General features: G+C 49.5%; 1 protein-coding gene across 1 annotated transcript; it reads left to right on the forward strand.

The window, feature by feature from the left end:
- The first annotated feature begins 16,198 nt into the window (after positions 1-16,198).
- Positions 16,199-18,286, forward strand: LOC131414592 (palmitoyltransferase ZDHHC19-like). Its single transcript, XM_058555602.1, has 5 exons — positions 16,199-16,267; positions 16,684-16,911; positions 17,338-17,589; positions 17,894-18,010; positions 18,215-18,286. Exons 1-5 carry the CDS (start codon positions 16,199-16,201, stop codon positions 18,284-18,286), a joined length of 738 nt encoding a protein of 245 aa, XP_058411585.1.
- Positions 18,287-25,124: the final 6,838 nt, after the last annotated feature.

Genomic DNA, 25,124 nt, shown 5'->3' on the forward strand with positions numbered 1-25,124 from the left:
TGCTGCCACCCTGATGTTTCCAAACTACTGTCTCAGGAGGGGAAGATGGGCACCAGCCACACTGCTTCCTGCCCTGCTTGTCTCCAGGGGAAATCGGGATATGGTGAGGGTGAGAAGGCAGGATGTGGCTGAAGGGCCAGATGAACAGCCCGGGGCCCGTGGAGGTGTGTGCGCCTGTGTGTGCATGCCCGAGCTTTTGTGTTGGGGCAGGAGCTCGTCCTTGGTTAGTGTCAGCACAGCCTGAGGAGGCGGGTGACCTCCAATGTAGGACATGGCTTCAGTGCCCTACAGGCTGAATCCCCTAGAGGCTGCCCTTTCCTCTTCCTCCCACCCTGACTGTGGTGGCCTCGGGCCCCTCTGTGTCTGGGCCTTGCGTCACCCCCGGCTCTGGCCCTGGCTCTTTGAGCTCCTGGGCAGCCTCGCCTAACCCCAGGGACTCCAGCTCTATCGTGTCCCCTTGCCCTGGTCCCAGCATCTCCCCAGTCCCAAGCTCCCTTGGGGTGCAGGCTTGTTCTCAGCTCTCATCATGCTTAACTCAGGGTTAACCAACGGTTCCGGGGAGGGGTGCAGGGTATTCATTGACATTCAAAAAGGCAGCCTTGGGAGGTTTGGGCCTTGCCGTCAATGACTTCATTGGCCACATTTACACTGCTTGGGGCCTGCATTTATTGAGTGAAGCTGAAGCAGCCTCCTCTGTCTGGGAAGCCCACAGTCCATGGTTAAGTGGCGAGGGGAGGGGGGCATGAGGCCTTTTGAGCCCCTGAGCCCAGGTGTGCATGTGGCGCACGAATCTGTGTGGGTCTCCCGTCTGTGTGTGTTCAGAGGGCACAGCTCAGCCCAGGCTGCCCAGCAGTGAGGAGAGGCTCTCAGGCCCACTCCCAAATGGGAGTCCTGGGGGTGGTCTCGGCCTGGGCCTCATAGGAGGAGGATCCAGGAACGTGGGCCAAGGCCTGGAGGGGCATATGCATGGAACGGGGTGAGTGTAGGAGTGGCGCCTGCTGGAGCCCCAGCTCTGCAGGAGGCTGGGAAGGCCAGGCCCCATTTTGCCAAATATATAATAATATAAAAAATTCCTATGCTGTTCCGGTAATACATACAGGATGTAAAATTGTAGGTAGACTAGAATTTGTACAAATGTTAAATAAAAGCATAGAGAAAGGAAGGGCCAGCCTTGTGAACTAGTTGCTAAGCTCTCTCTGCTTTCGTGGCCGGGGTTCGTGGTTGCAGATCCCAGGTGCAGACATACACCTTGCTCTTCAAGTCATGCTGTCGCAGCATCCCATGTGCAAAACAAAGAAAGATTGGCACAGATGTTAGCTCAGGGCCAATCTTCCTCACCAAAATAAATAAACAAAATAAATAAATAAATAAAATGAATCAGCACTCCCATTATCAGCAAAAGAAATTAAACTAAATAAATTGAAAATAAAAAAGAAAAAGGGAATTATACTATGATATTTATAGTTCCTGCCTCTGAGTGGTGGGATTACATATGAATTTTCCTCCTTTTACTTTGGTATTTTCATATTCAGTTTACTGAACAAAATTTATTTTTACAGTAGCAATGTTTACTTTTAAGAAAAATACAGGGGGCTGGCCTGGTGGGCCAGTGGTTAAGTTCAGTGCACTCTGCTTTGGTGGCCCGCGTTCAGTTCCAGGCGGAACCTACACCACTGGTCAGTGAGCGTGCTGTGGTGGTGAGCCACATCCAAAATACAGGAAGATTGGCAACAGATGTTAGCTCAGGGCGAATCTTCTTCAAGGAAAGAGAGGAAGATTGTCAACAGACAGTAGCTCAGGGCAAATCTTCATCAGCAAAAAAAAAAAAAAAATTACAAACAAAAGATAAAGTCCAGATAGCTGGAAACCGAAATTTATTCAGTAGATTTCTAAAAGCCAATGTCCATTGTCAGGAGCGAGAGTCACTGCTGGAAGCCTTTCCTTGCCCGGCACCCCCCACGCCCTACTCAGCTCTCACCCTCATCAGATCACTGAGAGCTGAGAGCAGAAACCACCCTTTCCTGAGCCATCAAGGCCGAGCCTTTCCCAGTCCTCGCTGTCCTTGACTGCTCCCTCCTCCGTGAAAAGCCCCCTCCCCTTGACTCCCAGACCGCAGTCCTCCTGGTTCCCCCCTGGCCTCTGACCCCAGGTCTCCTCCACTGATTCCTCACCCTCTCACACACCCTGTGTTCTCCAAACTCAGTCAGGACAGCTCAGCTCTTCTCTGTTGATTGAGGTTTCCGATTTCCCTACCACTCCTTCAGACTCCCAGCAACCACGTGAGCTGTTTCCACCTCTAGGACTTTCCAGGTGGCTTCTGCCTGCTCAGCTTTTCTCCCTGAGCTGCGTGTGGCTGGCTCCTTCTCATCTCTGAGCTCTCTGCTTCAATGTCCCTGCTCAGCTAGCCTCCCCTCGGCCCTGTGTGACGTTGCCCCCACCATCCCTCCTCCCACCATGGTGTAGCTCCACGAAGGCAGGGACTCTTTGGGGCTTGTTCTCCATTCCACCATCCAACTGCCTGGAACAGAAACTGTCTGTGACTATTTCTTGAATGAAAGAAATGACCCCGTGACAATTGCTATTGTTGTCTCCATTGCATAGGCTTTTCCAGGCAACTAGGCTGAGAGAGATAAGCACCTTGCCCAGGGTCACAGCCTGGAAGTGAAGGAGCTGGATGGAAACCCAGGGGTCCTGACGCTAAGCCCGTTTTCTTCACCGTTACACACACTCACTCTTGGTGTGTGTTCACATGGATACGGGAGAGAGCGTGGAGTGACATAGACAATGAAATGCAGCCCTAAAGGGTTGTTTCAGTTGATGAAGGTGGGGATGGGCATGTCCTGACTGTTCAGTACAGAAGTGCTTCTGCATGCAGTGTCTTGTGAGTGCTGGCTTGGGTACTCGACTCTTTCTCGTAGTCGCAGCATCTACAGGCTCCTGTGTGCACCTCCACAGCGCAGAAGCTGAGAGAGAGCAGGGCCTGAGCACCCATAGCCTGCCACCCCTCGCTCCATCACACTCATTTGTCTTCTTAGAAGATTGTCCCCCACCGTATTTGTCTGCATCATCTTAATAGATATTATGGGACAAAAGTGTTCTATCGCCTAAAGATCTGCCTTAGACAAAAGAAATGCCTTAAACAAAGTTAAACGTGTTTCTTTCCTGCAGAGCATACTGGACTTTTTAATCTGATTTACATTATTAATTTCCAAAAGGATGTCATAGACCACAGCTTGTACAAAACTTGTGTTTCTGCCGACTCTGTTTTCACGATGCGCTCCTCGGGATTCTTATTCCAGGAACACACTTTGGGACCTCATGGACAACCAGACCGTTATCAGTCCTGTCTCACGCTGTGTGCTGGGAGCCAAAGGGCCCTGGGAGGGAGGGAGGGACAGGCCAGAGCCATAGGGGCCACCGCTCCTTATCAATTGGCTACTGGCTCAGGGCCTGGTGCTCTCACTCGCCTGGGGTCCAGCTTTATCTGAGTCCTGCCTGACTGCGTGATCTTCTCTCCCTCTCCAGCTCTGCAGGCAGGCACTGAAGGGCAAGGAGGGGTGGGCAGGAGGGGGCCCTGAGGGAGGCGGCTCCCACTGGCCCTGTTGCCTGCTGGCCTTTCCCAGAGGACTCAGGCCACAGGTAGGTGGAGTGGCCGGTCTTCCCCTCTGGCTCTTTCCCTCTTGGAGCCTTCTGTGCCCACAAGTTCCCAGAATCTCTCTCAGAGTTCACCCCGGAGGAATTGGATCCTGTCTGCTGGCTGAGTTCCCTGGCTCCTGACTCCTCCCTGTCCCTAGGTGTGGTCCCTCCTGCCTCCCTCCCACAAATGCCTTTGGCCACCCCTTGCCCCTGGCCCACCCCCATCCTACTTCCCCCACTAAGGCGTCTTCTAGGGCAGTGGTAGGGACAGAGTTCTCAATCCTCCCTGCAAGACCTCCTGGACAGCAACCCTCCCTCCCCCAGAACCTGTCCGGAGCTCAGTCTCTGGTGCCCTGGCGATGGGAGAGTCAGGGCTGAGGCCTAGGCTGTGTTGGTGCTGTTGGTCCGGCGTGTGGAAGGGAGGACCAGCTGGAAAAGCCAGATGAGGCCTTTGTGGGTTTCCCAAAGACCGGCCCACCACATGTAGATGACGGGCTTATCCAGCCACACAGCAGCGAAGGTTGCAGCAAATGCGAGGGAGGCTGTATTTCAGAGGCAGAGGTACTGAGTGAGATTTCTGAGCATTTTGACACATTTTGAAAAACTGACAATTTTGATAAGCCGATTATATGCTTATGAACTATTTTATTGACTGGTGATTTCTCTTCTCTCTCAGAATAGATTTAAACCTATCTGAGGCCAAAGAGTGTGACCCTAGGTTCCTGGCACAGGGCCTCACACATACTCAGTGCTCCTTAGAATTGGTTGCATGACTTCTAAAGTAATAAAATCATGGCAACAGCAACCGCTAATGTGTATTAAGCTTTTATGGACCACCAGGTGCTGTGTGAAATACAATATGTTCCTGATCTCATTTCAATCTTATAAACACTCTTATCAGGTAAATACTATCTTTATTCCCAATTTCCAGTTAAGGAAACTGAGTTTCAGAGAGGTTATGACATCAGATTGGATAGAAAGCTGTGGAGGTATGGAGAGAGCTGAAGGGAGCTGCTATAGGGGCTCTGTTGAGGTTCGGGTGAAGATTTTTGATGGTAAGGAAAGGACTCCTAGAGGGTCAAGAGAGTGAATTCTGGGAAAGCAGAGGCGGCTCTTGCCCTGGCTGGGGAGTAGATGCGATCAGAGGAGCAGTTACTGCTGTGGTACCAAGAGGACTCCCTCCTCCTGTCCGCGAACACCTCCAAGTATCTCCCCAGGGTCAACAGAATCCTCTCCCTCTCTCAGCCTCCTCCTAAAGTACATGCTGGGGACAGGACAATGCAGGGAACCAGGAGTCTCAGGGGCCCCATTACCTCCTGCGGTGGGGATAAAGGCACAGCAAAGAATCAAGGGCACTGAGCCCCAGAGGGTCCATCACCTTGGCAGCCCTGACAAAGACACAGGCTGACTCAGCTTCCTCAAACTATGTGCACAGAGCGCTCCCTGGGTCGTTCATCTCTAGCCAGCGAGAGGCCTTGAGCTTAATGGGCCAAAGCCCTGAACCTTAGCCTTCTCCAGAGCCGATAACAGGGTGCTGAGGGTGTTCTCCATAACTTCTTCAGGACAGCGTTGGGGGTGGGGGAGGCAAGAGAGGGGAGTTGAAGAGCAGGAGGGAGTTGGGAAGGGAGGCGGCTGGGCTGACACTCAGTGCTCCCACAGCTGGGTTGTAGGGGCTGTGAGGTCCAGGGGAGACTGGCGAATTCTCAAGATGGCTGAGGATGGCGGGAGGAATGGCAGGGTGTGGGTGAGGGGGAGGACTTTTAGCTGCCCCACCCAAAGTCCCTCAGCGGCTATCTTCTGTGCAGGGTGACCCGTGACTAGTCCAGGGCGAAGCCCTGACTCAAGGCCAGCCGATTCATAGCTCCGCTGTGGCAAGAGAGGACGAGCTGGACCAGCCAATCAATTCTTCTCTTGACAGTTTTGGACTGCTACCTCTCAAACACCGATTTTTAGAGCCAAGAAGAACACAGCTTCCTTCGTTTCATGTTTTTGCCTTAATTTCCCTCACAAAATTGTATGATAATGTGATACGACACCTATCCCTTCAGTTTGGCTTTCTCAGTGTAAGGGTCATTTTTGACAGGTAAAAATACGCAAAAGAAACCTGAGATTCACCGTGTTTTCCCCAGGACTCCTCAATCATTTGATGTTTAAAAGCCGTGCTCTCTCTTTTCAACAAATTCTTATTGAGATAAAATTCACATAACATAAAATTCAGCATTTTCTTATTTAAAGTGCATAAATCAGAGGTTTTTAACGTATTTGTAATGTTGTACAACTATCTCCATTAATCTAATTGCAGAATATTTCCATCATCCCAAAAAGAAGCCTCATACTTCCCAATTCCTCCTTCCTCCCATCCCCTGGCAACCACTAATCTACTTTCTGTCTCAACGGTTTTGTCTCTTGTGGATGGTACATCTAAAGAGAATCATACAATATGTGGCCTTTTGCATCTGACTTCTTTCATTTAGCATGTTTTCAAGGTTTATTCATGTCATAGTATGTATCAGTACTTCACTCCTTCTCATGGCTGAATAATAGTCTGTCATACGGATATGTCATATTTTGTTTTATCTACTCATCATCTAATGGACATGTGAGTTGTTTCCCTGTTTTTGGCTACTATGAATAATGTTGCTACTTCGCTGAGCTCATTTGTTAGCTCTGTGTGTGTGTGTGTATGCGTGTGTGGGTGGGTGGGTGTGGGTGTGTGTGTATTGTTTAGGGTTTTCTATATACAAGATCATGTCATCTGCAAATGGATATAGTTTTACTTCTTCCTTTCCAGTGTGGATGCTTTTGTTTGTTTTTCTTGCCGAACTGCTCTGGCTAGAACTTGCAGCACAGTGTTAAATGGAAATGGCAAAAGCAAGCACACTTGTCTTGTTCCTGATCTTACGGGGAAAGCTTTCAGTCCTTCTGACATCAAGTACAATTTAACTGTGGGGTGTTCATCAATGCCCTTTATCGGGTTGAAGAAGTTCCCTTCCATCCCTGGTGTGTGAGCGTCTTAATCACAGAGGGGTGTTGGATTTTGCCAAATGCTTATTCGCCATTGAGATGATCATGCTGTGTTTTCGCTGCACTCTATTAATATGGTGTAGTACGTTGATTGACTTTTGTGTGTTGAACCACTCTTGCGTTCTTGGGCTAAATCTTACTTGATCCTGGTGTGTAATCCTTTAATATGCCCCGGTTTCAGTTCTCCAGTATTTTGTTGAGGGTTTTTGCATCTATATCCATGAAGGATACTGGTCTGTAGTTTTTATGTGTGTCATGTCTTCATCTGGCTTTGGTGTTATGGGGATACTGACTTGCTAGAATGAATTGGATAAAGTCTTCCTTCTTCTGTTTTTCGGAAGAATTTGAGAAGGATGAGTGTTCATTCTGTAATGTGTTGAGAATTTACCAGGGAAGCCATAGGCCATTCTTTTCTGAAGAGCCTACCATGTTGTCCCTTCTTCAATGTTTAGCTGTTTTAGACTAGCTCCTTATCGGTTCATGGCCGTCTGGGTGACTTCAATGGTATTCTAATATCACTTCTATAAACATCATTAAATTCTGCTTCTTTAGCAAGATTTTAAATGTCACTTTGCAGTAAGTTTTCATTATAACTGCACTTGGCATTGTTTTACATTGCAGTTGAGATGGGAAATGAAGATGCTACTTTTGAGTGAAAGGTGACGTTTGGGTGGGGCCTCATTTCTTGTTCATGAGTGAATATTTTTGCGTTCTGGTGTTTTTGTTTACTACGTAACATGCTAACTTTAGGGATTCAGAGGTTGACAACTAAGAACGCAAAAAGGCCCCTGAATTCTAAAACTACAAACACCGAAGTACATGGTGCTAATTTCAGTAAATTAATGAAAGAGAAGTCCACAAACAGATTCTAAAGAGTAGCCTGCAGAATGTTTATTAGGCAATGATTTTGGGATCAACACCTGTGGAAGGGAAGGGAAGGGAAGGGAAGGAAGCGGGCCTGAGCAGAGGGAGCAGTCCATCTGTGGTAAGGGCCCCACAAAAGCCTCAGGCAACCCAGAGGTCACATGGGGGCTGGGATGGCCCTTCAGGATTGTCCTGCACTGGGGCAAAGTGGCTGGGCCTTGAAACTCTCCTGTTGACCAGTCCCTGGATGCAAACAAACTGCCCCTGAAGGAGGCGGGACCTTGGGTGAGGCAATTTCCTTTCGAGGAGGCTACCCTCAAAGCAGAGGCTGTCTTCCAGCAGCTGGGGGATAGATTCTGCCTTCCAGGACTGGGGTCTGGGAGGCACCTCACAGGGCCACCCACAGATCTTAGCATATATGAAGAACTTAGTAACTGTTGTAAGAGGAAAAGGAAAGCTTACTTGATAAATGATGCTGGAACAATTTACTGTGATGACATGAGTGACATACACGATTAGACCTTTACCTTATGTCTTACCACTACCTGAATGTCAGATAGATTAAAGATTTAAATGACAAAGAAAATAAGAAGTATAGGTAAATATTTATCAGACAGAAGGAGAGGGAAAGACTTAGAAGAAAGGTAAGACGATGCTAAGGAAATATCAATAGATTTGATTACAGAAAAACAACAAAACCTGATATTCAAAATCGCACACAAAATTAAAAGGCAAAGAACAAACCAGGAATATATTTGCAATAAACAGTGCCAAAAGTTTTAAAGAAAGGAGCTCCTGTAAATCAGAAATAAAAACCCAACACTTCCATCAAAAGCACAATGAGATACCACTTGATACCCATTAGGATAGATGTTATAAAACAGCAACAGAAGAAAACAGAAAGTGTTAGCAAGGATGTGGAGAAATTGGAACCCTTGCACATTGCTGACAAGAATGTAAAATGGTGCAGCTGCTGTGGAAAATCATATGGCCGTTCCTCAAAAAATTAAACATAGAATTACCATACGATCCAGATCTTCCGCTTCTGGCTATGTACCCCAAAGAATTGAAAGCAGGGACTTGAATAGATATTTCTACCCTCTTGTTCATAGCAGCTTTACTCACGATCGCCAGAAGGTGGAAAGGACCTAAATGTCCAACAACAGATGAATGGATAAAGAAAATATGGCATATGCATACAACGAAATATTATTGGGCCTTGAAAAGGAAGGAAGTTCTGATACACGCTACAACATACCAACTTTCAGGACTGCTAAATGTCAGAGACGAATCTTGAGGACATTATGCTAAGTGGAGTAAACCATACGCAAAAAGACAGATATCCTATGATTGCACTTGTATGAGGTACCTAGAGTAGTCAAATTCATAGAGTCAGAAAGCAGAACAGTGCTTATCAGGGGCTGGAGGTAGTGGAGAATGAGGAGTCATTATTTAATGGGTACAGAGTTTCTGTTTGGAATGATGAAAAAGTTCTGGAATGAATAGTAGTGATTGTCACATAGCAATGTGAATGAACGTAATGCCACAGAACTGCTCATTTAAAAATGGTTAAAATGGTAAATTTTATGTTATGTTTATTTACCACATAAAGAAAAGAAAAATACCCCAAGATATAAACTTGAAATGTGAGTGCTAAAAGATATAAAAGGGCAATTAACAAAACAACTAGAATAAAATGACCTACAGGTGTATAAAAATATTTAATTTCATAAGTAATTTAAGAAGATATAAATGAAAAGATCAGCATATCATTTGTCATCTATAAAACTGGTGAAACTATTTTATGTGAATATTTAATTATAATCTTAGTCTTATGGCATGGGGATGCTCACAATGGTAGTATAAACGTGTGCAAACTTTCAGGAAAGCATCTTGCAAACTATGCAAAAGAAGTTTCAAATGTTCACATTCATTGACCCAAATCCAACAGTTAGGAATCTATTCTAAGGGTGTCATAGGAGATGCAGGCATGTGGATAATGGCAGACGGCACCCCTGGAACAAAGAACTCCGTGCAGTGAGGGAGCCAGCTCTGTGAATATTTGTAGCGGGGAATGCTGTGTGCCTGTTGGCATGGAGTGAGCATTCCTAACACTCAGTTAGGGATGAGGTCAGGAAGTGAGTGGGGCCAGATGAGGGAGGGCCTGAAGGCCACAGTAAGGAGTGCGGACTTTACCGGGAGTGAGCCGGGAAGCAATTGGAGGCTTCTGAGCAGAGGCCGTGATCTAAGCTTTATAAGGAGCACTGGCTACTATTTGCAGCAGAATCTATTAAGGTTCAAGGGAGGAAGAGGCACGGGTCACTTAGGAAGGGATTGCAATATCCAAGCAAGAGAAGGTGATGGCTTGGACTCGTGAGATTTTGTTTTGAATGTCGAGCTGATGGACTGGAGGTGGGATGTGAGATAGAGACAGGAGTCAGGTGACTCTAAGGGTTTGATCTGAACAGGAGGGTGAATGATGGTCCTAATTCCTGGGACGTACAGCACTGAGGGAGGAGTAGGTTTCTGGAGGAAGGAATCCAGGGATTCAGTCTGGAAAGGTGAAATGTGAGATGCCTGTTAGACACCAAGTGCAGATGTCGTCTGAGCAGGTGGAAGGATGAGTCTGGAGTTCAGGGGAGAGGACAGGGCTGGAGATACTAATTTGGGAACTGAAAGCAGATGGAGAGTAGTTAAGCTATGGACCACATGAGATGGTCTAGGAAGTGAAGCAGAGATGGAGAAGAGCACCGGGTGCTCTAATATTTAGAGGTCAGAGAGGAGGGAGCATCAGCAAAGGAGACTCAGGTAGAGCAGCAAATAAAGGAGGAGGAAAACCAGGAGGTTGTGGTGTCTAATTATTGTAGACAGTACAACAGTACAACTTTTTCTACAAATTGGCTACAAGCATGCGTGCAGGTTTCGTTTCAAACTTGCTGCGAGGACAGAGGAGTCTAAGCAGTCCAATTCGAAGAGTTCTCTCAAAGACATTAATAGGAAGAAAGGAAGAGAGAATGAGAGAGAGAAAGAGAGAGAGAGGGAGGAAGGAAATGAAAGAAAGAAAAGAACGAAAAAAAGAAGGAAAGGGGTCAAATAAATGTCTTGTTCAAGACAATGTGACCTCTGATGGACGGTTGGCTGGGTCCTCTTGGTAACTGCGTAGAAGAAATCTTAATCTGATTAAAATCTACCAGATTTGATCAAGCACACTAGTTGTTCCCCAGGAGCAGCTAGCGATTTATCACAGGCAAAATGTCCCAGACCGGGTTTTCACACAACTTTCTCCAATACCTCTTTTTCACTGAGCGAATGTTTCAAGTTCCATCTCAGCTGTGGTATTTTGTTTTGTATTGTTTTGACAATATCATTAATTGAACATGTTACCTCTTTACAGTTTTTATAGGAAGTGGAAATTAGGAATAATTAGGAAATTATCATGAATGTAAATTAATCTTTAGAAGACATACACAGTCACAATTAGCAGCTATATTTTTACACACATTGATATTGTTTGTTTATGCCTGTTTCCTCCCTTAGGCAAGGATATCGAAACGAAACCTCACGGCGACCAGGGCAGCGGTGGCAGCGCATGTGCTGGGAGGACCTGGGCTTTCAACTTGTGCATGTCGTGTTCTGTTTGGGCTCTTTTGTTTATGTCAAATAGGAAGAGGTGTAAGTAAAAGACACCCAAAGACCTCCTTGATTTCTGGCCAGAGATCTAGAGCTGTAAGACCCTAAGACTAGAGAATTAAACTCTGCCTGGAGAGTCACTTAGATGCTTCCCAAATTCCAGATATAGTTTTTTGCTGAACCTATCTTCTTGTGTATTCCAAGGTCGAGATCAAGTGTGCTTTCTCCTCCAGGTTTTGCTGCCGGTCGCTACAGGCATGTAGTGAGAAACCTCCAGGTGTTCTCTGAGAGCCCCACGCTGTCCAATGTTCCTGACGTGCCGTCTATAAAGCCAGTGGACAGGTACCATTTTTCTGGGAGGGATTTTTAGCATGTTTCTACTTATAAGGTATACTGCTCGTTCCCTCATTGTGGGCTGGTCATCGCTAATTAAATGAAATTTATTTTTAGAAGTGACATTTCAGTCATGGGCATGATAACAGATTTGATGTATTCAATTAGGTAAGAGAACTAGTTCTTATGGAAACTTTGACAATAATGTCATTGCCGTGATCAGTACAGGGACTCAGTAAAGGCACTGTGTGTATCTAAGCAGCCTCCTGAGTGTCTGTGTGTAAATGTATGTTCAAGTTCCTGTAGCGTTATCATGACACTAACAAGTGGAGCTCTCTACACATCACAGTTTAAATGTTTCCCAGAAGGTTCACAGGGCAGCTGGCATAGTCCCAGGCTTCAATTTGTGCAAAAGCACTCCCCTGGATTCCACTTATTAGGACATGATTGTAAAGTTTTCCTGAGAATTCATTAGCTTGTAATTCCAGCTGTAACTCACAGCTTTCCATATTCAGCCTCACCGTGATAGTGTGGAGGAACTCTTATCATCTGTGCCCGGATTCTGATAGGTGGGCCCAGGTGAAGAAGTATTTTTGCTCTTTCAAAAAGGATCGTTCTTTCCATATATTTTGGATGAATATGTCAATCAAGGAAAGATTTAAATTAAACAGCAATAGTCAGCTAAGTTTGACCATTGTCATAGTCATGGTCATAGCTTGTGAAATTCAGGGTTTGGAGACGGAACACAAAGTATAAAAAGGGACCTTATTGTATGCTGATCAGAAAAGAAAACAGTAAAACTGGTCCACAGAATTCTGAAACAAGAAGCCACAAATTCTGAAACAAATAGGCACCGTCAGATTTCCCTCATGGGCGTCACTCAGTCATATGTTGTGAATTCTCTTTCTGTCAACCCAGGCTCAACAATCTGTGTTCCTCAAGTCATCTGTTGCTGGACCCTGGAGTCCTGGAGTCCCGAGTGTCAGATCCCCCCGGTGTGTGCTCTGGTGGGCACATCAGCTTCTTCTAGGAAGGCTGTAAGCATGGATCTGTTCTCTGTATCCCTCTCTCAGGCTGCACCTCTCTGATTTTCTTCCAGAAGACCTAATCTCTGGCCAGTAGCTTCTGGCAGGGACCTTCAGGCAAAAATGAAGGGAGCAGAGAAAGCATGTGTTGATGACAAGGCAGGGCAACTTCTTACAGAGGCCAGCATTATCAGATGGAGGAGAGTGGAATCTCTATGGAGGTGAGGTACATAAGTGCATGGGTCCCTGTAATTGTTCCATGAAGACTTAACTGGTAATTAATCTGAGGAGAAAATGGATTAATGGGCAGTGAAAAGACTGAGGAATCTGTTATGTAAAGCGTGTGCCACAATGGCTGCCAATTGACATAAGTGTTGTAAACCAAGGAATAAAATATTCTTATGGGGCCGGCCCGGTGGCACAAGCGGTCGAGTGCGTGCGCTCTGCTGCGGCGGCCCAGGGTTCGCCGGTTCGGATCCCGGGCACGCACCGACGCACCGCTTGGCAAGCCGTGCTGTGGCGGCGTCCCATATAAAGTGGAGGGAGTCGGGCACGGATGTGGGCCCAGGACCAGTCTTCCTCAGCAAAAAAATAAATAAAAATAAAAAAAGGAGGATTGGCAAATGTTAGCACAGGGCTGATCTTCCTCTCCAAAAATATATATATATATATTCTTAGAGGCCAGTTTGTTGACAGTCTCTGTGTTGGGCCGTGCACTTGACTTGGAATGTGCTCTTCCTGACTCTGCAAGAGGATCCAAATTAGTGAAAACTTATTCACATTGATAAGACTTTACCAATAGAAAACCGACATGAAATCATCTTTCTAATTTATCAGTTTACCCCACAATGTGGGCCCAATAAGTAAGGCAGTGCTTAGAATGTCATTGAGCACACGAAGAAAATATGGAGCACGCTCGTTCTATCTCTATGTTTTTCACATTCTTTGATGCTTGAGAGTGCCGTGTCATGGGTTCTGAGATGGCGGAGCCAGCCTGTGGTGTACCTAGCAGCCAAAAAGACACAGGGTCAATTTTGTTCTTCTGAATTTGGAGCTCAGCGTCAGAAAACAGCAACATCAGAGAGCTGTTGCTCTATATGAGTCCAGGTGCCTGAGGATAAGAAAGCGTCATAGTGTTGGCCGTGTTATTCATCAGACTAGCAGCCCTTTACATGGTATAGCAGAAGGTACCATGACAAACATTCAGCATTTTCCGTTTTTGTTAGAAGTGAGGACTCTCCTATCATTCTACTAATTTGTTTAGAATTGTCTATGGTCATAACATGTCTCAAAACAGCAAAAAAGCATGTACGTGAATAGACCCCGTTCAGATGACTCACTTAGGTTTTCGCTGAGATAATGACTGTCTACCACTGGGTGGAATAGGCAGAAAGCAAATAAGGACTTTTTACTGTATCGTGTTGACAACAGACTGTTATTCAAAGGTCATTTCTCTTGCAGGCTACCAATTCTTTCTCTCTGTTATACATATACCTTTAAAAGTTTTTAATATCTCTCTGTATGTACGTATTTTAAATGTGCATAGAAATATAGAGTTATACAAAATTCTGACAAATGAAAATTCTAAAGCTTTAAACTTTAGTTTTTAAAATATAATTTTATCAAGCAAATTATAAGACAATATTCTTCTACATGGATTTCAACCTCTTAATTTGAACATCAGGAAGAAACATAACATTTCTATAGACAAGAAACTAAAAGTAACAATCATTGTGAGTTGATGAGGGACTTGTGCTGTCTTCTTTTTGTTCTGAGGAAGATTCACACTGAGCTGACATCCGTTGCCAATCTGCCTCTTTTTTTTGATTCAGGAAGATTAGCCCTGGGCGAAGAACTGTGTCATTCTTCCTCTCTTTTGCATGTGGGTCGACACCACAGTCAGGCTGACAGGCGGTGTAGGTCTGTGCACGGCATCCGAACCCGCAAAGCCTGGGCCGACGAAGCAGAGCACGTCGAACTTAACCACTACGCCACAGGTCCGTCCCCTGCTCTCTGTTTTCAATCAAATTAACTTTCTCAGAATGTTCTAGTTCAATTACTCCCATTCACTATCAGCCTAAGCTTTTAAAGCAAAGCAGGAACCTTGGAAATACATATTTGGCCCATGTCCACGAGTAATACAATCACTGTTGAAATTGAAGTGACCTCCAAAATGGCCACTACACTTCAACACGCAGGAGCTCTGAAAATGAGTGCGGTGGCTGCCTGTCGGCCAAGACTCCCCAGTCGGTCGGTGGTAGATGCTCTGAGGCTCATTGGTGGCCCCTGGGTCCCAGTTGGGGGAATCTTCCAAACACAGAGGGGTTCAGACGCTCAGTGGCTAAAACGAATGACAACTGTCAGCTGCACGTAAGAGAGAAGCCAGTTATTTTCTCAAATAATACGCAGCTCAGGGGGAAGGAGTCAAGGCTGGGGCAGTGACTCAACAAGGTCCTCACATGTTGTCTGTGTAGCTTGTTGAGGGGCTGGCTAACGGGTCAAAGGGGCCCCCCGGGCCAGCACATCTAGGTTCAAGACAGGAAGAAGGAACAGAGCTGTGCCACCTGTGTCCTTTCTCCCTTTATCAGGAAGGCAAAAGCTGTTCTAGAAACCCTGAACACACATCCACTTATATCTCATCGACCAGAATTGTGTCATGAAAAGCCTGGAAAGAGGAAGCCTGCGAAATTATTTTGCTGCCCCCTCCCCCAAAGTATAATTTTAGAAGAGTCCAAAGGAAAAACTGCAGACAGATGTGCAATGAGCACTGTTGGCTTCTATTGGCACTTTGCCTGAGAGGGAGATTGGAATCACCTCCTTCTCCCCATGTGTTTGTGTAGTCTCATGTGGTGTGCAAGCCAAGCTCACAGGGGCAGGACCTCTCAGTCCCCAGCACGGGTGGGGGTGGGGTGGTTGCTGTGGGAAGTGACAGTCACAGGCTGCAGAACCCCTAGTCCACATTCTCCTCATCCTCTGTGATGTCACACTGGGACTTCTTGCCTTCCACCCTGGGCTGAGGCTTCTGAGCTCACTATGGCCTCAGCGTTCGCTGGGAACATAGGGCTCTCGGAGCCAGTATCAGGGAGGGAGCCTGTGGGCACCAGAGGTCCAGCCATGCGGCTCTGGGAGGATGGCATGCCCCTCACGAAGGGGCGCCATCCCCCGCCTCAGGTCCCAATTCCCTGGCTCGTCCCGAGCCTGCTCGCTGCCTTCAGTGGAGTCCTGCTGGTCGCTGTCAGCGGACTCTTCTTTGGTTTCCCGTGAGTCTCCCACACAAGCCGGCAGGTTTCTTACAGAGTCAGAAAGGAAGACAGATCATGAGAGTCCGGACAGGGGAAGTGCAGAAGAGGCGTCAGGGAAGGGAGGATATTCTAGGCAGTGGGAACCAATGTGCAAAGGCACAGAGGCATAGAGTGCTTGGTGCCTTTGGGAGCTGTTGGTGGCTAGGAGTATTGGGTGACATTTGGTGGAGCCTCTCTGGGTCTGTCACCGCCCTGGCTATTTAGAGCAGGCTTTGAGGTCTGTGAGTCCGGACGAGGTGGAGTGAGTCCCGCGCGGAGCTTTGGGACTCCAGGGTCAGCGCTGAGTCCTGCTCTGGTCTCAGTTGCAGATGGCTGGCCCAGAATGGGGAGTGGGCCTTTCCTGTTGTCACAGGACCCCTCTTCGTCCTCACCTTCGGCATTCTCATGTTTCTAAACATCTCCGACCCTGGTATCTTGCACCAAGGTGAGCTCTCGGGCCCCTGGGAGAAGGAGGTAGCACCCTAAAGGGTCCTGCGTGCAGGGAAGATTCCTAAAGTGCTCCTCCCTTGTCCCCTCCTCGGGCCTCAAGACCCCGTCACCCCACATCCCCTTCACTTGGGCCCTGCTTCTGTTGCTTCATTTCCCAAGCCACCGAGATGCGGTACAACAGGATTCTGGAGGCTTTCCAGTTGCCTTGGAGGCAGAGCCAGGGCAGGCTGGGAAGAGAAGCCAGCTCTTGGCAACCACTCAGTTGTGTCTTCTTCCTTCCCACTGCACACACTCCTTACATCACTGACAGTTCCAAAGGCCTGCGTTCTCACAGAAGTCCTCTGGCTGGACGTCTACCTTCCCTTGGACTGCCAGCCTCTCTGAGTTTGGTCAGCTTCCTCAGTGCGGACTAGGATTCCCCTGCACACCTCCTTGCCTAGGCCAGTGATGCTGCGGGGCGGCCCTCACCCCGGCAGCAGCAGTGTGACGAAGGGCTCCTGCCGCTGCCCAATCCTCTTCCCATGCCAGGCTCCAACGAACAGGGCCCCAGGACGGTGCGTGTGGTTTGGGCGAAGCACATAGCCTTCCGCCTGCAGTGGTGCCCACAGTGCTGCTTCCACCGCCCGCCGCGGACCTACCACTGCCCCTGGTGCAACATCTGTGTGGAGGTGAGCGCCCCTCTCATCTGCCCCCTTCTGGCCCACACCCCCACCCGCTCTGCACCTGCCTGGGACCAGGAGGCCCACTTGCACAGGGGACCAGTAGCAGACCTCAAACCACTTCCGGGACTGCTAAGGCCAAGGGTGGCAGTAACTCCCAGCCACTCTTGGTCACTCATGCAGCTCACTGCCTCCCTGCCTGCACCTATCCTGGGAGGCTGGCCCCTGCCGACCCAGGTGCTGACACGCCCAGGAGCATCGACATCTATGCTGAGCCTGGTCAGGCCAGGGGGAGGAAAGGCACCCCTGTCCTACACCAGGGCTGGCTGACACTAGATGCCCAAGGGCCCCACGGCTGGCTGTAGGCCTGGCCCGGGGAGCTTGACCTGTCCTCTTCTGGTGTCCAGAACGCTGCCCCCTCTCCCTCTCGCTCAGGACTTCGACCACCACTGCAGGTGGGTGAACAATTGCATAGGTCACCGGAACTTGGGCTTGTTCATCCTGCTCCTCCTGTGCCTATGCTTGTACTTGGGCTCCATGCTTGTCACCTGCATGGTCTTCCTCCTGCGCACCACCCACCTGCCCTTCTCCATTGACAAGGTCATCGCGTATCCACCAGGCTGCAGGGTCCACTTGGCGAGCTGTGGGCAGGGCGAGGACAGCCGAAGGGCGGGGTCCCGGGGGCGGGCGAGTGGTGGGCGGGGTTAGAGAGAAACCCCCTGGGGAGGACCAGTCTGGACCAGGGGAGGGTGGTAGGGTCCGGGTGATGGGTGGGGCTAGGAGGCACTGCGGTGCGTGGGCAATCTAGCGGGGTCTTGGATGGAGGACGCTGAGGGCGGCACGGAGACCAGGTCGGCAGGGTGGGGTGAGGTTTACCAGGGGTTGGTGGGTGGGGAGAGGATGGACTGGCTGGTCGTGCGCGGGTCTGTCAGGGCCGGAGTCGGGGTGAGGGTCCGGGCCCGGGAGGTCCATTGTGGGCGCAGCTCCTTAGCTCGTGGGCAGCATCGTCGTAGTGGTCCCCGCTGCCGGCTTCCTGGTGCCTCTCTTGGTGCTTCTGCTGATGAAGGCCAGGTCGGTGAGCACCGCCCAGCGCTCCTACGAGGACAAGGTACGCGGGTCTCCGGGGGCGCCACGAAAGCGGTCTCTGGGCGGTCACCTTGGGCCTTCAGGACCTCCACACTTTCCGCCCTTTCTCCCCCGCCCTGGTCCTCATGGCCTGACCTCCCTTGAAGGTGCCTCGTGAGGCCTTGAGGCCCAGATTCAGCTCAGATCTCACCTCCTCTAGGGTCTCGGGGCTCCCTCTCCCTCCCAGGTGCACTGCGTCGAGGGCCTAGTGAGTGCTAGGCTGCGCATCCGTTATTTTGATGGCCGGGCATGGAGGTGAGGCAGGCCCCATCCTGCGCTCCTGTTGATAAGGCCCCTGAAGTCAGAGAATCTCCCGCCCTTCGCCCGTGCACATTGAGAGAGGGGCCTGCCCTGTGCTGTGCAGCGCAGCGCAGACTCAGAGGGAATGGAGAGTTCAGAGAGGACCGCGGTGTAGAGGGTTTGGGGGCAGAAGGCAGAGCGAAGGGCGTTGCAGGTGAGGGGCACAGCTTGCAAAAACGCAGGGAAGCCGGAAAGTTTGTGGAATGTTGAGGATGCTGAGGGGACAGTTGTAATTGGAGCAGAAAGTGGATGAGAAATCAAGTGGACTGCTGGGCTCGGGCCAGATGGAAAAGGCACGAAAGTCAGCTGGAGCCTTCTCTTGGTGCGGTGAAACCTGGAAGGCAGGACAGGTTTTGTTTTTTTATTTAACATGGAGTAAAATTCACCCATTTTTAGGTTTTGACAAATGCATACAGTCCTGCAACCACTTCCATAATTAAGATTTAGAACAGTTCCATCACCCCCCACAATTCTCTGAAGCCCCTTTTGTAGTGGGTTTCTCCCCATACTTGTTGCCCCTGGCAACCACTGATTTGTCTTCTATCCCTCTTGTCTTTCCTTGTCCAGAGTCTCGTGTGGATGAAATCATAGCCTTTTGAGTCTGGTGTCTTGCACTTACCATAATGCATTTGAGATTCCTCGACATTGCTGCCCGTAGGAGTTCTTTCCTCCTTTCTCTTGCTGTGTACTATTCCCTCATATGGATGTACCACAGCTTACTTATCCATTTGCCAACGGAAGGATATTTGGGTTGTTTCTGGGTTTTGGTGATCATAAAGAAAGTGGCTATAAACATTCGTGTACAGGCATGGGAAGATAAGTTTTCATTTCTTTGAGTCAATTCTTAAGAGTGGCATTGCTGGGTTAGACAGTAACTGAATGTTTAACTTGATAAGAAAGTGCCAAATTGTCTTCCAAAATGGCTGTACCCTTTTGCATTCCCACAAGCAGTGCATGGGAAATCCAGTTGCTTCTGCATCCTCATTAACATTTGGCATTGTCACCTTTTTTTGTTTTCTGATTTTCCGTTGTAGCTAGTCTAAGAAACGTGTAGTGGTATCTCATTGTGGTTTGAATTTGCATCTTCCTAGTGACTAATGCTGTTGAGCATCCTTTCATGTTCTTATTTGCCATCTGTATATCTTTGATTAAATGTCTGTTCCAATCGTTTGCCCATTCAAAAAATTATGTTGTCTTCTTAGTATTAGATTTAAAGAGTTCTTTCTATCTGCTAGATTCAGCTACGTGTTTTGCAGTCTTTTCACAGCCTTTGACCTTATTTTCTTGCCAGTATTTGTCCAAGATCAGAAGTGTTCAATTTGGATCAAGAGCGTTTTCAGTTTTGTCTTCAATGGCTTGTGTTTTGGTGTTGTAATTAAGAAATCTTTGCCTAAACCGAGGTCACCAAGATTTTCTCCTATGTTTTCTTCTAGAAGTTTTATAGTTTTAGGTTTTCTCTTTAGGCCTCCTATTCATTTTGGGTTAAATTTTGGATATGAAGCAAGGTATGAGTCAAGACTTATAGTTTTGCGTGTGGGTTGTTCCAAGAGCATTTGTTGAAAAGACAGTCCTTTTTCTGTTGAGTTGTCTTTGCACATTCCTCAAAAATCAATTGACTATATAGATGTGGGTGTATTTCTGAACTGTCTCTTTTGTTGCCACTACCACACTGTCTTCACTGGTAGCTTTCTATGAAGTCTTGAAATGACACAATGTGAAATCTCCAACTTTGTTCTTTTTTTCAGAGTTCTTGTGGCTATCCTAGTTCCTTTGATTTTCCATATAAATTAAGAATCAGCTTGTCAATTGCTAGAACTAAGTTTGCTGAGATTTTCACTTGGATTGCATTGAACCTATAGACCGCTTTGGAAAATGGACCTTTTAACAGTATTGATCTTTTAATCCACGAAAATGGGATACCTCTCCATATTCAGGTCTTCTTTGATGTCTTTCCTTAGTGTTGTGTAGTTTTCAGCATATACAGCTTGCATACCTTGTGTTAGATGTTTTCTAAGTATTTCCTTGTTTTTTGTGCTCTTGTAAATTTTTTGCAAAATTGAATTTACATTTGCTTATTATTGTTAGAAAATACAGTGGACTTTTGTATGTTTGTCTCGGATCTTGGAATTTTTCTGGATTGACTTATAAGTTCTAGTAGCCTTTTTGTTGATTCTACCTCAAAATTCATGTCATCTGTGAATAAGGACAGTTTCATTTCCCCCTTTCCAGCGTGTCTGGCTTTATTTCTTTTTCTTGTCTTCCTGCACTGTCTCGGCCCTCCGCTACAGTGGCAGGTGGAGTGGTAAAAGTGGAGCTCCTTGCCGTGGGTTTCCTTCAGCAGGACAGGGACTTGAGTAAAGGCTTTTTTAGGAAGACTGTAGTGGGCCACAGTGATGAGGGAGGGGCTGGAGACACCGAGGCAGCTGAAAGGACAGAGGAGCCCTCTGTGCCCACCTCCTCCCATCCTTCCCATCACCACTCCATCGCTCCCCCCGTATTTGGTTCACAGCTCCCGTGTGACGCCTCTGCTCATCCCTTCCTCATCAGCCCCCTGTTGTCTGCATGCCTTCTCTCTCCATCCTCAGTCCATCATTTCAGCCTCTCTTGGGCAGCACTGTCCCTTCCCACATCCTATGGTTCTTCAGCCTCGGGTCGGGACCTAACCCCTGCGCCCCCTGCACTGCTCCGCATGGGGTTCTTCCAGTCCGGGGTCTCCACCCTTAAGAAGCCCGACTGGGGTCTGCACTCTGTGATTCAACAGGCAGGGCTCTTTCCCATCACCTGCAGATCCCATTTCAGGCATCCTTCACACACCTCCACTTTGTTCCCTTCCCGCCTGCTTCCCCTGACCGCAGCTTCTGCTGGGGCCACTTGCTTAGTGGTTCATAGTAAGGGCTCTGGAGCCAGACCATGTAAATTCACTTGCCAGCTCCACAACATGCCAGCATGGAGATCTTAGGAGTACTGCTTGGCCACCTGGTGCCTCAGTTTCCCCATCTGTAAAAGGAGGCCGCATGGGTTAATATGTGTAAGACACATAGCACAATGGCTGGTACAAGTAAGTGTCCTAGACTTTGTTGTTGTTATTATTACCGTTCCTCGGCATCATCATTGCCACGTCTTCATGTCTCTCTCATCTTACAAACAAAGCAAATCTCCGTTAACGTCACAGGCCTCCACTCCAACTGTCATACTCTCCCCTCGGCACAGCCGGAGTTTCTGACAGAGTTGGCTGTGCTCACTAGCATCGTTCTTCACCTTCCTCATCCCACTTCAGCCTCTGTCCTCACTGTCACGGTGATGCTGCGCTCTCCACGAGGCCACAGCCAGCGGGCAGTCCTCAGACTGATCTTTCCTGGCCACACACAGCCCCATGTGGAACGGAACGCAGCTGCCATGGCCTGCCCCAGGCTCTCGGGGTCCCGCTCCCTCTGCTCACCTGGCTGATGCTCCTCGGCCTGCACCGTGGAGTCTTGCCCTAGGCTGCCTGCTCTTCTCGCTGATCCCCTCTCCCTGCTGCTCTGCCACCCCCAGCTGCCCTCTCCACCCTGAAAGTTACGACTGGCTTTGTTGTTCGTGGTGTGTCCTCTGTCCCCAGCGCAGTGCCCGGAACATTGTTGAAGCCTCAAAATATTTATGAGCAAAGAGTGAACCTGCAGACAAAGGAATGCATGCGGCTTTGGGAGGAAGAGAAAGAAAGAGAGAGAGGGAGAAGCCTGATGCCATAAACCCTGGGGAAGAACCGAGAGAGCAGAGGCAGCAGGGAGTTGGGCAGGAGACGGGACAAGAAGACGCCCACTTTGCTCTGGGCCTGTGGAGGGTGAGGGCGTTGGAGACTGGCAATGGGAGCAGGAGACCCGGGTCTGGAGCCAGTGAGAGGGGACAGTGTGGGAAGCTCAGAGCTGCTGGCTTCCGTTCCCAGCTGAGAGGGGCCATGTGGGGGAGCACGGTGCTCTGCTGTATTAGTCAGTTCTTACAAATTCCTTCAACAGCTATCATTCCTTGAAGCACTGAACAATCAGCATTTTCCTATGCTCCATATACATCTCATGAATGAAAATATATTTCTCTAAATTTGAAATTTTGAATGTAAATTTAACCAAAGTCTTTTAAGCTTTTAGTTTCCCTTAAATGCTTTAAACGCCCTAAAGGACGCAGAACTCAAACTCTCACAATGGTTGTTGTTGGTTTTGGCCACAATGGGACATTCTGGAGCTGTCTTGACTTTTCCTCCCCCAGGGCTCAGCTGCCCTGCCTGGGGTCCTGGTTCATTTTGGTGGAGAATAGTGTTGAAGATCAACGTCTTCGTGACAGGGGCATGGGACACAGGAGAGCTGGTGGTGGGCGGATGTGCTCCTGGGCCCCTTTCGGTCGTGACCAGCACTTTGTAGCTAGGGCGCTTGAAGTCGGGGTGAGAGTCGGCCTGCGCTGGGGAGGAGGAGGCGATGAGGCTGGTGGGTGGAGGGCGGGGAGGACGAGAGCTGGGTCAAGTGTGTCCAGGAGAGGACTTGAACTTTCGTCTTGACCTTTACTGCACTAGGCGCTCTCGAATTTGAACCCCGATTTCTGGGGCCATGTGAGTTTGGGTAGGAAATATGATTGGGCCCGAAAGCACTGCCCTTCCAGATAGTGAAATTCAGTGAAGGCACAAGTTTGGAAGTAATGAGTGGTGGGAAAGCAGACAAGTAGGGGGAGCGGGGTGTGGAGCCGTCTTTGGAGCAGCTTGATAGAACAAGGCAGATCTGAAAGCATATTTGGAAGGAGGCAGCAGGAGGATGTGTGTGGCCAAAGGAGACAGAGAGGGGGAGGATGCTGCCAAAGGGGGTACCAGGTGGTGGAGGGATCCCTGAGGCGGCAGGGTTTGGGGGTGCGGGGCCAGGGGTCGCGTGGAGAGAGCTCCTCGGAAGTGGGTTGGGGGAGGCCTTGGCTGACCCTTGCGGCTTCCCCGCCCTTGGAGTCTTGCTGCAGCCCTGGGCTGAGCTGACCGGCTCAGGGAGGGCAGTGGGGGCGGCCTGCCCAGTCCTGCTTGATCTGAGCTCCTCTTCCCACCCTCGCCCCCTCCAGTACCAATACCTACATGGACACAACCCTTTCGACCTTGGCTGTGGCAAAAACTGGTATTGGACACTTTGTGCAGCGCTGGGACCCAAGTGAGTTGGCAAACCAGAGGCCTGAGTGGTGGCCCTGGGGCTGGTGGGGTGGGGTGAAGCTGGGTCATCTCGCCTGGCCCCTTAGCAGAGCTCCCAGGTCCTTCCGCTCATTCTTCCTATTGTTTTGGGATTTTCCCCAGGGCCTTGTGGGAGCATTTGGAGCCCCCACTTCCTTGCCTCTGTGGGTTCTTGCCCCAAGAAATGGGGTAGAGGGCATTGCAGCCTGGATGAGACAGGCCCCAGCTCCCCGTGGTGCCGAGCACTGGGCCTTGTCCTGCCTAAGATGAGGGGCACCAGGCAAGGAGGGTCACGACCACCTCCATCTGGCTTGTTGCTCCCCAGGTACATGTCCGAAGCTGTCGGGCTGCAGAGAGTGGTGGGGCCTGACTGGGTGCCCACGCGGAACCTGCACTTCCCGACGTGCCCCTCCATGCCCATTCCCGAAGCCCTCCCTGGGCTGGGGTCTGGCCGCCAGGTCCAACCTCTGGATCTGTACCAAGCAGGGCAGGATCCCCCAGGGAGTGGTGAGGCTGCAGCCCTCCAGGAGGTAAGGGGCGTGTGTGTGGGTGTGTGTGTGTTTGTGCCCACACATGCGCATGCGCCCGTCGTGTTGGGAAAGGGCATCTGAAGATTGTACAGGTTTAGGGAAAGCCCCCCTCCATGTTTCGCTGGTGCTGAAGCTGGAACACTCCGAGCTCGAGGGCGGCGGATCATAGGCCAGCGGAGCGTTGAAAGTAGAGTCACAGGCCTGCAGACTACACCAGGGGTCCCTGGAGAAACAAAGGGAAGAGACCACACCACTCACTTGCTCGTTGCCCTTGGGCCAGTCCCTTACCCTTTCTGGGCCTCAGTTTCCTTAGCCATGAATGAGGATTGAGACTAGGCCAGTGGGCAATAATTTTGGGGGGCGGATTCATTTATTTACGGGCAACTTTTAACCTGAAGCTCAATGTTTGAAACAGGTGGCAGTGGAGCTTTAGGACTGCTGCGGGGAAGGTAATTCACAAGCCCCGCCCACAGGGCTCCTGCAGTGACGTTCTGTGGGTCCTGCCCACTCCCTTGGCTCTGCCTAGGGTGGTGGCACCTTGGACAGTTTCTTGCTCCCGAGCTGGTGGGTCATGCGGTGTGGGGCCGGCACGTTTGGAGAGCTGACCTCCTCCACTCTGTGTTTAGATGCACGCCGGCCGGCCCAGTGTGGCCCCTGCTGCTCAGGCCCCAGAGGCGGCTCGATCTGCCTCTCACCCATTTGCACCCGGAGATGCCAGGAGACCCGGCACCTGAGCCTCACCTCCTGAGCCCCGCGTGGAAGCTCTCTGAGCCCTATCCTTGCCCAGTCCCCTGGCGAGAGTGCCGAGACCCCTGAAAGCCCATTAAACACCCTTTGCCTGCCTCCTACAGCTGCCCTGCTGCACTGTGTGTTGGGATCAAGGGAGTGGGGCGGTGAGGGGGCCTCTGGGGGCTGAGACAAAGACCCGGGGTGGGGGCAGCCAGGGTTCAATATTGGCTGGCTCTGTGATCTTGTGCAAGACACTGAACATTTCTCTCACCCTTCAAACGGGGAAACCATAACAACCAAAGCGAGGACTGGAGATGATGGAAGAGAAAACCCAGCAGTGCCTGGATGTCGGCCTAGCCAAGTCCTGGCCT

This window comes from Diceros bicornis, chromosome 15, assembly GCF_020826845.1.
Source record: "Diceros bicornis minor isolate mBicDic1 chromosome 15, mDicBic1.mat.cur, whole genome shotgun sequence".
NCBI lineage: Eukaryota > Metazoa > Chordata > Mammalia > Perissodactyla > Rhinocerotidae > Diceros > Diceros bicornis.

Coding starts and splice junctions, on each gene's coding strand:
- LOC131414592 (XM_058555602.1), top strand. CDS start 16,199: ATGTTTCTAAACATCTCCGACCCTGGTATCTTGCACCAAGGTGAGCTC. Junction 16,268..16,683: donor CGGGCCCCTGGGAGAAGGAG/GTAGCACCCTAA, acceptor CTCCTTGCCTAG/GCCAGTGATGCTGCGGGGCG. Junction 17,590..17,893: donor GGGCGGGGTCCCGGGGGCGG/GCGAGTGGTGGG, acceptor GCAGCTCCTTAG/CTCGTGGGCAGCATCGTCGT.